The 15,218-nt window shown below is 39.2% G+C and overlaps 1 protein-coding gene across 2 annotated transcripts in view; it reads left to right on the top strand.

The window, feature by feature from the left end:
* Nucleotides 1-15,218, top strand: part of LOC126235224 (calcitonin gene-related peptide type 1 receptor-like) — a 302,741-nt gene that overhangs the window by 249,240 nt on the left and 38,283 nt on the right. For both annotated transcript variants that reach the window (XM_049943963.1, XM_049943956.1), the window contains one exon: nt 2,018-2,142. In XM_049943963.1, coding sequence (XP_049799920.1) covers nt 2,018-2,142 — 125 coding nt within the window. The remainder of the gene's footprint in view (nt 1-2,017; nt 2,143-15,218) is intronic.

The following is a 15,218-nucleotide window of genomic DNA, read 5'->3' as shown; positions in this document are numbered from 1 at the left end:
ACAATATTGAGAGTGGTAATGATGTTCAGTCCCAATGGGGCACTGTTAAATGGGGCGTTCCCCAAGGATCGGTGCTGGGGCCACTGCTGTTTCTTATTTATATAAATGATATGCCTTCTAGTATTACAGGTGATTCAAAAATATTTCTGTTTGCTGATGACACAACCTTGGTAGTGAAGGATCTTGTGTGTAATGAAACATTATCAAATAATGTAGTTCATGAAATAAGTTCGTGGCTTGTGGAAAATAACTTGATGCTAAATCACAGTAAGACTCAGTTTTTACAGTTTCTAACTCACAATTCAACAAGAATTGATATTTTAATCAGACAGAATGGGCATGTTATAAGCGAGACGGAACAGTTCAAGTTCCTAGGCGTACGGATAGATAGTAAGCTGTTGTGGAAAGCCCATGTTCAGGATCTTGTTCAGAAACTAAATGCCACTTTATTTACCATTAGAACAGTATCTGAAATAAGTGACATTTCAACACGAAAAGTAGTCTACTTCGCATATTTTCATATGCTTATGTCATATGGTATTATTTTTTGGGGTAATTCTTCTGATTCAAAAAGGGTATTTTTGGCTCAAAAACGGGCTGTTCGAGCTATGTGTGGTGTAACCTCTTGTCGACCCCTATTCAGTAGTCTGGGAATTCTGATATTGCCCTCACAGTATATATTTTCTTTAATGTCGTTTGCTGTTAGCAATATTAGCTTATTCCCAAGAGTTAGCAGTTTTCACTCAGTTAATACTAGGCAGAAATCAAATCTGCATGTGGAATGCACTTCCTTGACTCTAGTGCAGAAAGGAGTGCAGTATTCTACTGCATCCATTTTCAATAAGCTACCACAAGAACTCAAAAATCTTAGCAGTAGCCCAAACGCTTTTAAGTCTAAACTGAAGAGTTTCCTCATGGCTCACTCCTTCTATTCTGTCGAGGAGCTCCTGGAAGAGCTAAAAAATTAAGCAAATTCCAGTGTTACATTCTTGATTTTCTTTATTTAAACTAACGATGTGTCACCTGAATATGTTTCTTATATTTCATTTTATCTGTTTCTACAATCGTGTTATAATTTCATGTATTGACTCGTTCCATGACCATGGAGACTTCTCCTTAATGTGGTCCCACGGAACAATAAATAAATAAAAAATAAATAGATATAACACCTGTCCTGATTGAAATTGTTATTGCACAATTTTAACTCACTGGCATTAGGCAGAAACATCTTTCACTTGCATATGCTTTTTTTTGTCATCAGTCTTGTAACTGGTTTGAACTGTTCTCCATGTTTTTCGTATCTTGTGCTAAACCTTTCCTCTTTATGCCCCTACTGCAGCAACCTACTGTATAATCTGTTTTTCAAACACTAGACTTTGTTTACCCATACTATTTATTGTTGTGAGTGCTTCTTCTAGTGCCAGGTTAACTGTTCCTTGATGCTACAGTTGATGTTACACTAACCTTTCTCTTCTTCTTGTAAGAATTTTTCCTAGATTTCTTTCCTCATCTACTCTGTTTAGTAGTCCTTCACTTCGTACATTAATTATTAATTTTAGCATTATTCATGCATGAATCTCAGTGAAGATCTGTCTAGAAGTTTCTGCAATTGCATTCCATAACAGTAGTGCCATCTTCTCTTGTGCTTTATTTCCTATTCTGAATTTTTGTTTTATTTTCTTCAAAATTTACTAAGTGGTACCACAGAAAGTATACAGAGAGAAGTGGTTATATGAAGCTTAAATTGTAATGCCTTACATTTAAAAATGCCACTTCTCATCAACAAAATGGTGACTCATAGGTTGGCTTCACCATTTTACTTTTATAAGTTGCTGGTTACTGTATCTCATCAGAATGATGTGTAATAAATTGCCTTCTGTGTACTCATCCACAAACTATCAAACAGCCAACAATGTGAAGATGAAACTAATATTTGGTTATGTGGCTCTTATGTTTCTCTACCATTTTCTCACTATCCTGAAATATAAGATATATGATTAACTCTTACTTTTTGCAGTTGCAGTTTGCTTACCCGTTTTAGCTTGGGCAATATCTAGGGCTGTAGTAGATGATACAGATTGCTGGGTGGTAGATTCAAGTCTGCAGTGGATAAATGATGGACCCAGAATTGCCTTATTGTCAGTAAGTTGCATTTTATTTTATGTTATTACTTGTAGACATGCACCAAGGTTAGTAGTTTAGTTCTTATATGCTACTGATTCTTGATATTATTTTATTCATTGACCTGATACTTTCCTTGAATTATACAACCTGTAGACAAAGTGATTTAAATTAATTCAGACATAATAACAGTAAAATATTACAATGCTTTTAATTGTTTTTTATATGATAAGATGTCATTGTTTTAAATATCATTATACTTCAGAGTTTCACCCCAAATATTACCATGAATTCATTGTAAAACAGTGGTCATAAATCTTCAGTAAAACAAATCCATTGTGCACTTTCTTGTTTTAGTTATCTTTATACTTGAGAGTTTCACCCCAAATTTTACAATGAATTCATTGTAAAACAGTGGTCATAAATCTTCAGTATATCAAATCTATTGTGCATTTTCTTCACTGATGCTCTTATTGGAAGCACAAGCAGCTGCAATTATTGGAATCAAAACATCTTTCCTCGGTGTGAACATCTCCAGAGGAAATTGTTACCAGAATGAAATTTTAGCCTGCAATTGTGTGTGCACTGCTTGAAACTTCCTGGCAGACTGAAACTTTGTCAGACCTGGGCTTAAAGCCAGAATCTTTTGTGGCCAAATGCTCAATGTGGTAAGAGCATTGCCTTGAAAGAAAAGGTTTTATTATAACATACTAATATGAAAACACATATGTTAATGTGTACAATTTAAATAACAGTACTAATTCAGAAAGCGATACATATGAGTTGTGGCTATAAAATGACGTGACTGACACTGTCACAGAGTAAGTATGCATGCACCAAAGGTAAATGAGCAATAGCTGTGAAGTGTGAAACCTTTTCAGTCAAATGCAGCATCTCTAGTGTCTGTAGTCAAATCAGCATAACTATGGCCTTTATTTTTTGTAAAAGCTCTTATTTTATTTTGCCAGAAAAGTGATAAGTGTAATAATAGAGCAACGAATTGTCATGAAGTTTTGCTGATACATGAAACTAGCTACTGAAACCTATCTTTTGCTAAAAGATGTGTATGACAAACACGGTTTATCACATACATGAGTTTTTGAGTGGTTGATGCGTTAAGAAAAGATGCCCAAGAATATGCTGAAGGTGACTCATGCCTGGAATGCCCTTTGAAGCCAAAAACGAATAAAAATATCAAAAATTGGGTAATCTGATCCAATCTGACTGTCAGGTGGGTATTTGATTGACTGCTGAAACTGTTGGAACTGACAAAGAATGGATAAGACAAATTTTACATAATCAATTTAATATGAGAAAAGTGTGTGCATAACTGGTGCCGAAAATCTTTATGATCAAATGAAAAGCAACTCATGAAAATGTTTCTACTGACAGTTTGAATACCATTGAAACTGATCCTAATTTCTTGGAAAGAGTGACGTATCTTGGTTTTTCACTTATGGTCTAAAACTAAATGCCCATCCATACAATGGAAGGCCGAATTTTGCCACGAGCAAAAAAAGTGCTGATGACTGATTTTTTTCAATATTCATGGAATTGCGTTTCTTCACTGAGTTTCTGAAGAACAAATTACTAATTGACATTACTACCTCGAGGTTCATGCTCAACTCTGTGAGAAAATTAGAAAAAAATGGCACAAACTCTGGAAGAATAAGTCATGGGTTCTGCATCAAGACAATGCATCAGCCCGTACCACACTGTCTTTTAAGAGGTTTCCAATGAAGTACAGCATCCCAGTGTTATACCACCCATCTCATTCGCCTGACCTAGCACCATGTCACTTTTATCTACTCCCCAAGGTCAAATCTCCATTAAAAGGAACAAGATTTCAGTATGTTGAACCAATGAAAGAAAAAGTAGCACATGTCGTCAAGGAGCTCCTGGAGGAAAACTTCCAGCACTGTTTTCATCAATGGAAAATTCACATGGAGCATTATTATCGGGATAAAGGAGGGAGTGTGTTGAGGGTGAAAATAATGAAATATATATGCTTTTGAAATTAAATGTTCTACAGCAACAGTCCTATTACTTTATAGCCGCACCTCATATACAATCTACATTTAGGAGTCGTACAGCTGTATGACACAATGACTGACAGAAATGAGCAGATGTTCCCAATTGTAGTTGCCAATATGTAAGACATGTTACACAGTGATATGGAAGTATTGAATTGCTACTCGCTACATAGGGGACACCTCCTCCATGTGGTGAGTCGCAATCTATCCTTTCCATATTGTTAAACAATGGAAAATTGAGGATGAGTAATGACAATATTATGAAAAGGATAGGTTGCTATACACCATATAGTGGAGATGTTGAATCACACTGGCCCAGCACTACACAGCCTTCTGTTCCACCAACACGCCATAGTCTTTTTACTGTTCTCCTTTTTTTTCTTTTTTCACTCCCCCCCCCCCCCCCCCCTCTCCACCTCACCTTCATCTACACTCTACACATATAGTCTGTGAGACGAGTGATTGGTATCAACAGTTCAGGCAGGCAGACGGCAATGTTGCTGAACATGGCTTAGGCACTTTGCACCTTTTCTCTACTTCTAAGTGTTCTCTAGCAGCAGAAACAAAATCATTGATAACATGTGTGAAATTATTTACAGTTGATACTTGTAATATATAATCTTAAAACACTGAGAAGAGCTATTTGGTATCTAATATTCTGAAATATCATAAAGTTATTTGTCAAACTTCACAATATAAATGAAAACAAATTTCTCAGTTCATTTAATATACACAGTTGTTGTTTCCACTGTTGAATATTAGCAATACTAATTAGTTCTACAACGAGTGACACAATAATTTATGAGCATATTAACAGTTATAATCTGATGGTACAAACAATATGATGATAGGTCAATGGCATGCTCACTCCTTACATTCTTTAGTGTGTTGTAGCTATGCTAATGGAAAAACACCACTCATTACTATCAGAATCTGATTTAAAATAGTCTTCTTCAGCACTGCTTGAACCATCACAGGTTCCTCCCAGTTTTTCTATGCATTCTTCCACAATGCCTTCATTTTGGCTGCCTCTCTGAGGACACTTGTAGTAGTGTTCACAATTGTTGTCCATGTCTTGCTTGTCACATGACTGACAGCTGCTACAAGAAGATTTTCAACTTCAGAGATCATGAAATTTTCATTGTTTGCAGCAGCGTAATTTTTTATTTGTGCCAGGAGCCCTTCAATGGCATTGAAGTGATAATGGTATGGAAAAAGCTGAACAGTTTTTTGCCCATGTCTTTCAGCAATCTCATGATTCACACATGTTGGAAATTGTGGTTTCTTTTGTGCCACAATTTTGAGTAAATTGGCCTGCTTCGTATCTTCTCTGAACTCCACTTTTCGTCATTCAGCCACTGAATAATAACTTTTTGTTTCATTGCCAAAGTTAGTATTCTATCATGAACAACAGAATGATAAGGGGCATTGTCCATGACAGTCACTGATGGACCTTTCAGATTTGTCATAAGCAATGTTTTGAACTGCTTTTCAAAAACCACATTGTTCTTCTCTTCATGATAATCACCTTCTTTCTTGAACCAAACATTAACAAGCAGTTTGGCACAAAACCGGCCAATGCACCTCTGTGTAAAACAGTAATTCACCCTCCTTTTCCAACAGGCACTGCCATGGTCGCATTCCATCACTCCAGTCTCTGCTTAATGAATGGCCATCATTAATGCATGTTTCATCCATCCACACTATATTTTCGAATCTCACCCCCATGATTCTGCATAGAAATGTGCTGCCATGTGAATACGTCTGTCCTTTCCATAAATATTTTGCATCCATTAAACACTAACTAGCTGAAGCCTATGTCTTTCAGCACTGTAAGGAAAATTAATTCACTCAAGAAGATTGCCTTTGTTAAGAGTCACAAGTAATTTAGATAGAGTGGGATGTTGCTTCCTCTTGTAACAGCCATGTATATGATGACGAATAGGTCTTCCTAGAAATCATCCAAAGCTATCACTTGATTCTTCCTTAGCCACTTCTTTCCTTGTGTGTGCAGCCTTGTTGTGCCACTCTCACTCCAGTCTATCCTGTACTGTTCTTCACTGTCTTTACAGCAGTGTTCTTGCTTATTTTCAATGCTGCTGTAGTCCTTTTAACAACCTGAGCAGCAGGAAATAAGGGATCACCTCTTTCCTCCTTTTTTTTTTTTTTTTTTTTAAAATAAACATAACAACAACAAAAATAAACTATCTACTGAACTATTAACACAAACAACAAAATGACAGTACTGATTGCACACGAGACACTCTCTGATACGTTTTTTTCGCATGCGTCAGGTTTGTAGAGCAGCCGTGTGGCTCCTGCTACCTGCTCGAGTGCAGTCCATTGTTGGCTGGCTACCTGCGGTCGCTAGACAATGGAACAACACAACTGAGCTGTCAGTACCAAAGACTTGTCTCCCAGACTGTAGCTGCCCTAACCTCTCCCAACTACATCCCAGTATGCTTCCACAAGCAGCACTTCATAGTCCCCCATTCCTACCCTGCTGTCTCTGCCCTCCGCACCCCAGCCACATCCTTATGCCCACCACCCAGATTGCTTCTCCCATCACGCATTGTTGCTCACAGTCTGGCCTTGGTGGTTAGACCATGAATATGTGAGTTGTGTTTGTGTGAATATGCATGTCTGTGTGTGTTTCTTTGTCTATTTAAGAAGAACACATTTTGGCCAAAAGCTTTTGTTGTGCCTGTCTGCAGCTTTCAAAAAATGGTTCAAATGGCTCTAAGCACCATGGGACTTTCACTTAACATCTGAGGTCATCAGTCCCCTAGACTTAGAACTACTTAAACCTAACTAACCTAAGGACATCACACACATCCATGCCCGAGGCAGGATTCGAACCTGTGACCGTAGCAGCAGCACGATTCCGGACTGAAGTGCCTAGAACCTTTCAGCCACAGCGGCCAGCTTCTCCAGCTTTCATTTTGTTTTATTCCATCCTGGACTTTCCATTGTTTGATGTTTCACATTGAAATATTCATTTAATAGAGTAACTGCAGTAAAACACTAAATATGGCAACAGAGATTTTCCAACAGTTATTTCTCAGTTATCGCTCTTGTGTGTTCAGGAAGACTTATAACATTTACTTTCCATGTGGAAAGTACCCTTCTGGCCCCAGGAAGTGTTGGTGTGGAGCAAGCATAAGTTTTTTCAATTTTTTGTAATATGATAATGAATACTTCAGTTTTTTCCATTCTGTATCCTTATCTTTTTCATTTAGTATAAAGAACATTATACTTGCCTTAATGTAGGTACATGGAAAGGACAGATATGCAAGATATTAAAAAATAGTTTACATGTCTCCTAAATTTCATCTATTCATTATTCTAATGGCCTTTTTTTGGATTCTGATAGTGCTGATAGCCACATTTAAGTTTCCCCAATATATAATGCCACACTTAAAAAATGAATGAAAGTAGCCATAATAAGCACTTTTTACTATTTTATCACAGCAACAGAAGTTCAGTGTGCAGAATAGGTGGCTGGTTTTGCTTATTATTTTGCAACTAAATAATCTATATGCTTATTCAAATTGTAATTATTTGGTACCTGTAAGCCTAAAAGTTTAGCTTCTGTACTGTTACTGAATGATTCACCATTGATAAAGAAATGGCATAATTGTATGGGCTAGTGTTCTGAGAAATCTGAAATTTCATTGAGACCATTTTTTTACTGCTTATTATTGGTTGTTAGGATAATTGACATAGAAGACAGTCATGTTCTGGGAGACTAAAGATGCAGTTGCTCACTATGCCAACAGTTGTTGATAGCTCTTACAAGGGAAACTCCCCATCACATCCCCCTCAGATTTAGTTATAAGTTGGCACAGTGGATAGGCCTTGAAAAACTGAACACAGATCAATCGAGAAAACAGGAAGAAGTTGTGTGGAATATGAAAAAAATAAGCAAAGTATACAAACTGAGTAGTCCATGCGCAAGATAGGCAACATTAAGGACAGTCTCAGCTGAGGAGCACCGTGCTCCCGTGGTTAGCGTGCACAGCTGCAGAACGAGAGGTTCTTGGTTCAAGTCTTCCCTAGAGTAAAAAGTTTACTTTCCTTATTTTCGCAAAGTTATGATCTGACCATTCGTTCATTGATGTCTCTGTTCACTGTAATAAGCTTAGTGTCTGTGTTTTGCGACCGCACCGCAAAACCGTGCGATTAGTAGACGAAAGGACGTGCCTCTCCAATGGGAACCGAAAACATTTGATCGCAAGGTCATAGGTCAACCGATTCCTCCACAGGAAAGCACGTCTGATATTTTCTATACGACACTGGTGATGGCATGTGCGTCACATGACAGGAATATGTTGTCGTCCCACCTAACTTGTACACTTGGTGAATGGGTAAAAAGATTCTTCTACCTTGCCTGATTTAGGTTTTCATGTGGCTGTGGTAATCACTCCCAAAAAAGTGATGAAAACATAAGGGTTTGTCACATAAACTGAAAATAAAAAATTAAACTTTTCACTCGAGGGAAGACTTGAACCAAGGACCTCTTGTTCCGCAGCTGCACACGCTAACCATGGGACCATGGCGCTCCTGAGCTCACACTCTCCTTGGTGTTGCCTATCTTATGCATGGACTACTCAGTTTGTATATTTTGCTTATTTTTTTCATAGCTCCACACAACTTCTTCCTGTTTTCTCGATTGATCTGTGTTCGGATTTTCAAGGCCTATCCACTGTGCCAACTTATAACTAAATCTGAGGGGGGTGCGATGGGGAGGTTCCCTTGTTAGGTACAAGAAGCAGTTCATTGAAATAATCACACTGTCATGAAAGTCACTTCACAATCCATCACTTGGGTAACCACTGAGTTCAATTCACAATCTATTGCCCTGGTGACCTCTCACTCCCCTTCACAATCTATTATCAGGCAACCACTGAAATCACTTCACAGCCCATCCCTCAGAACAACCCCTGAAATCATTAGGGTCTTGTATTTAGGTTTTTATGTCAGCTGACATGTCCGCATACTAGCAGCACTGCACTGTGGCCAGTGTTTTAAGCTCACAGCTTGACTGACTGTGCTGGCTGTGCCACCTGTTGGTCTGCACTTCAAGTTCATGGTCTTGTGACTGCAGATGGCAATCGTCACACAGCTCTCTGTCATAGGCACTCGTTGGTGCTGTGTATGTGTGAGATTCCTTGAAAAGAAGGCCATGATTGCCAGGAACTACTGACATCTTGCTGCAAGGCTGCACCAAAGGCACGCTGGTTGGCATCATTCACTAGTGTCAGCTGGGTGTCATACAGTGGGTGAGCCAAAAGTGCGACATTGGTAACGCTGTTCTAAGCAGTAGTTAAGGTGGCATCCATTTGGTACATCCAAGGTATGAGAGTGTTGCTCATACTGTTAAGACCAGGAAGAATGTCTGTCAGTGGTTGTTGAATGAGTGTTGTACCAGGGAGATGACGTCAGTAGAAATTAAGTGTTCTGAGGCACTGGTGGAACTTTCTCAAGAATGGGAGTGATAACATATTCATCAATCTGGTGACCTAAGAATGTCACCTAGGAGGTAACAAAGTTGCATTTTGAGGGATTAATGGTAACCCTGACATTGTTAAGCCATTAAACGCTGCTGTAAGGTATTTGTGGTATTGCTGTGGTGAAGAAGAAAACACCAGTATGTCATCAAGATAGACAAACACAAGGGTAGGTCACGAAGCACACTGTCAGTGAATCACTGCCATGTCTGTGTGGCATTTTGGAGGCCATGTCATGTAAAGTGATTCAAAAAGGCTGAAGGGCATGGTGATGGCTGTCTTTGGAATGTCTTCCATGGTGACTGGTATCTGTTGATGATGATGATGTTTGGTTTTGTTGGGCACTCAACTGCACGGTCATCAGCACCCATACAAAGTCCCAATTTTTCACACAGTCTAATTTCTTTACTTAGTCCACTTTAGCCACTGTCATGAATGATGATGATGATGATTAAATGATGAGGACAACTCAAACACACAGTCCTTGGGCAGAGAAAATCCCCAACCCGGCTGGGACCCCATGATCCAAAGGCAGCAAACGCCAGCCACTAAGCCATGAGACAAGCTACAGACAATAGTATCTGTGTGAATGCCTTGGTACAGCTGAGGACAGTGGAAGCTGAAGCACCACTGAGGGCATAGTTAAAGTCATAATTGTTTGGGACTGGATACCTCTTTGGAACGGTGTATGCATTAAGAACATGATAGTTGCCTCATTGCCACAAGGGTGCATCCTTCTTTGACACAAGGTGGAGAGGAGAGGCCCAGCAGCTGTACAAATGGTGAATGATGCCAATCTGAATCATAGTGTTGAATTCTGCCATATCAGGAGCAAGTCACTCTGGTGTGAGGTATCTTGGTCTACTGAAAACTGGGTAGCCTGAGTCAGTGCAGCATGCATGGTTAGAGACACAAGTCTGACCCTGTGTCTAAGCGAAATACTGACCAGACTTTCTGTCTAAGGTGGGCAAACACTTTGGGGCAGTGTGGCATCCATGTACACTTACTTACTGCAGTGACATTTGGGTGGATCCACAGTGGTTGGCACCAGGAAGCTTTGTCACAAAACTTGCAGTGAAGCTTGGTCAGCAAACTTGCTGTGGTACCAACATGTAATTGGTTGGTCTTCAGCATGAAGATGTTCATGATGTGGTGATATGGAAACAACAGCTGGTCAGTCATGAAATGCAGACACTTGAGCTGTGAGTCTTCAATCAAGGCTGAAAGCAGCTGGAATTCTTGGCTGGCCATGGTGGGTTCTGAGGCACTGCAATCCACTAAGCTGGCTTGCATTGTAGTCATGTTGGAGGTGGCACAGGTAATGGCAACATGAGCTTGGCCAGAACACAGAGTAGAAGTGAGGGACTCAAGCACCATATCAGTGATGGCTGCCAGTTGTGGTATCTGCTGAAGTGTGTGGATGGCACATGCCTGGATAGGCAGCCAATTCAGAAAAAGCACATGGAGCAGCTCATCTGGAACTGTGCTGATGTCAACTGTGCTGCAGAGGTGGTGCTGGAGTTGTGATAGAGTTCCGTTACCAGTGTCACCACCCATAAGCAGCTGACATATGCTCTCAGCTGGGTACATAGTGAGATGATGTGTGAGCTCCCTATTGAGGTGCTGGTACGGCTGAGAGGGTGGTGGTGCAGCAATGAAGTTGGTGACCTCAGCGGCATAGCTGGCCAAGCTGACTGAAAACATGTATGTACTTTGTACACTGTGATCTTAAGCCACTTTAATGTAAACTGGCATTGACCTGCACAGTCCAGGGGGTTGGATGTGTAGGCCAGAAAGGTGGTAGTCAGACAGTGATCCAGGAAACTGTAGGATGCAGCTCACCAGAGATGATGAGGAAGCAGCATTGTCACCAGATGCAGCACAATTGGTAGAAACAGCCTCATCGGAGTTAATCATAACATATCACAAACACACCACAATTGGTCTGTGTCAGCCAGAGTCACTACTTTGGGATAGTTCATACTGATGACCACTGAAATCATTAGAGTCCTGGATTTATGTTTTTATGCGGGCTGGTGCACTTGCATCCTAGCAGCACTGTACTATGGCCAGTACTGTAAGCTCACGTCTTGACTGACTGTGCTTGCAGTGTCACCTTTTGACCTGCCCAGTGGTTAAGTTATCATGTGACAATGTTTCCTCATTGCTGCAGTCTTCCTTACTTTCCCATTTTTAAAAAACTGTGGTGTCATTGGCAAATATGACATTTTATTAGTGTCTGTGTTTGAAAGTATGAAATCAGATCATTAATTTGTAGGCAGAAGAGTCAGGTCATACGACATTTAACTGCCTGTCTGTATAAGGCACGAGTCTCCTGTGAGTTGGTCAGTGGAATGTTTCTTCTGTAAATGCCATCATCATCCTGCACAAGTTTTTGAAGTTCAGCGAGTGATCACCTCACAGAGTTATCGCTGACATATGAGTCAAATTTTTTGTGATTGGTATCATACAACTGGATATGGGTGTATACAACCTGATATACAGCCACAAATGGTATGTGTCACTCTGTGAAAGTGGTGTAGGAGGTGTTGGGATCATCTTCACAATGCACCACAGGAACTAGTAAGTACTCAAAGTCAGTATATACAACAAAGGGGCATTGTTCCTGGTGATGGGCATTCTTAACATTAAGAACTTTTTATCCTCAGTGGGCATTTTCACATGTACCATTAAGGCATACCATATTTCATTAAATTACATTCTGATAAGTGTTCTGTGACCATTTTAAGGTTTCTGTTAGTGTGATTAGTTCTTATAGCTTGTTTAGAGTGTCTTGGGAAGGGGTTGATCTAACTGTTGAGTATGCTTCAAATGTCATACTGTTCATTCTTTGACTGCAGACTCTTGCTGTCCACCATATCAAAAGATCCTGACAGATCAAGAAATATTCATGTTTACTGTCTATCAGGCTTGGTATACATTTAAGACATTCATAAATGGCAGTAATTGTTGACCTTTTATTTTTGAATCTGTGTTGTTCATTATGCAGGATTTTACTTTGGTTGATAAGTTGCAAAAGTTTATGGCTTGTAATTCTCTGAAATATTTTAGAAAGGCAAGAGGAAGTTTTAGTGAGTATTTGGTTATTTATATCATCCATCCCACATTTTTGTAAATTGGAAGTACCTCGAAGGTTCAGTATTTTGGGATAAATACCTGCTTGGAGAGAGCCATTGTGTATGTGTGTCATTGGTACATTTAAGTTTAAAGTACTCTTCTTTAAGAGAGTTGCACCATCAGTATTGGTAGAGTTTGTGTTTGATACATCATCTTTTGTGAGCTTGATTTTTAGATGACATTATTGGAATCTGTCAGATCAAAGTGTCTTGGGAAGCTGTTCAATGTGGAGTCTTGTTTGTTTACATTTCAAGCAATTCTAGTACAAACTGAAATCCCTGTGTCACAACATTACAACACACTGCTAGATGAACCAAAATAAAATGGCACAGACCATTGATAAAATGGAGTATCATGAAGTAATTCATTTTCTGCAGGGAAGAGCACTGCAATAGTTTGTGCTTAGGTGGAAGGAAGAGTGCAACAACAAAGTTCCATCATGTGACTCAGTGGTTAGGTGATTCAAATGCTTTCAGTGTGGTCAGACAAGACTGTATAATGAAGAATGAAGTGGCAGACCATTTCTCTGTGAAAACATGGAAATGCAATAGAAGTAGAGGCTCTGGTGCTTGAAGACCAGTGTATCACACTCAAGCCAATAGTGGAAAAAGTGATAACCAGCTATGGAGCACTTCTCAACATCTTACATAACATTTCAAACATGGCAAAAGTCACCAACCCCTGGGTTCTGCAAAGGCTCACATTAATGCCAAAAGCCTGCTGAACTGAGGCAGCGACAGAAATGTTGCAGCCATGTCAGACCTGTGCAGATGATTTCTTTAGCTGCCCAATCACCATGAACAATTGTTTGGCATATCAGTATGATCCCAAGACTATGGAGCTAAAGCAAAGAAGGTGGAGACCCAGCCATCATTGGGCAAGGCAATGCAGAGTGTTTTTTGGGACTGTTGTGGTGTGGTGTTACTAGATTATGCTTGTATGGGGGAAAGGAACATACTAACCAAATCTCCAGATGACATTACACTAATCTGTCAGGCTGAAGTGTCACAGGAAGCTGTCCAACATAGAGATTTTACTTCACCATGATGCTCCCATACTGCTTTTTGGGGCTTTCAAATTTTGCTTCACCCTCCATATTTCCCTGAAATGCCACCTGGTGACTTCTTCCTCTTTCTTAGGATGAAGAAACCAATGCATGGCAGACATTTCCTAATTGACAATGAGGTGATGCTGAGTTTTAAAATATCCTGAATGACAAAATATGGACTTCTTCAAGGAAGGTATCTGCCAGGTCATCCATTATTTGGGAAAAGTGTGAATATCCAGAGAAAGTCTAGCACAATCATCAGGTTTCGTGACCACACCTTGATTGGTATATACTGTTATAAAAGTTATTAAATGTGTCTGTTACTTGTAAGGAATTTGATATACAATAATGATGGAAGCTGAAGAAATGAATTAAAATTTGTGCTACGGCGAGGACTTGAACTCAGTTCTCCTTGCTTAATAGGCAATAATAACAGTCATTTCATCACCACAACACTATAGCTAACAGTATATAGCATTTAAAAGGAAATTAAAAGAATTTCTGAATGGCAATTCTTTCTACTCATTAGATGAATTTTTGGATATAGTAAGTGGGTAATTCCCTTCCCCCCCACCCTCCCCTCCCCCCAAAAAAAGTGTCATGTAATATTTTGTGTAAAGTAATATCTTGTATAGACACCTTTTATTAACCTGACATGTTCCACATCACTACAAAGTGTCATATTCATGATCTATGGAACAAGTACTAATCTAATCTAATCTAATCATTGCATGGACTACCCAAGCCAAACACCCTCTCCAACACAAACCCTAATTCACATCTTCAGCTTATTTTCCCCTTCTCAGATCATCACTTGTTGTATTTTTATCTTCTTGTGATAGTCCTTAAACCATAAATAAAAATCAGTCGTCAGCTACCAAGAATTTTTTAAACTTTACTTTACCGGTTCCGACAAATTAATCTACCATCTTCAGAAGCATGATACAGGCTTAAATCATTGGTAAGGTGATGTCAAATAAGGATCAAATGATATAGATGCCCTTCATTAAAAATCAATAAACAGTGTCTCGTCACAGAAAATAAATGATATATGCAGTGAATAGTATTTTTTGCAATGTAACACTGTTTATTATTTCTTTAACAAAGGACGTCTTTACCACCCAATCCTTACTTGATGATGGTTTACCTATGATTTAAGCCTGTATAAAACATCTAAAGATGACAGATTAATCTGTTGACACAGCTAAAGTGGAAAAAAAGGAAGGAAGAAGGAAAGAAAGAAATGTGCTACTAATGACTGAATTTTATTTGTGGTTAAAAGAATCCACACCACAGGTACTGAACAACAGCTCTGCTCAAAATCTTGTGACAGTGTTCTATTTTTCAACAACATTCTGTTTTCTAGAA

This window comes from Schistocerca nitens, chromosome 1 (assembly GCF_023898315.1).
Source record: "Schistocerca nitens isolate TAMUIC-IGC-003100 chromosome 1, iqSchNite1.1, whole genome shotgun sequence".
Taxonomy (NCBI): Eukaryota; Metazoa; Arthropoda; class Insecta; order Orthoptera; family Acrididae; genus Schistocerca; species Schistocerca nitens.
The sequence above is the reverse complement of the archived record's forward strand: the minus strand, read 5'-3'. Positions and strand labels throughout refer to the sequence as shown.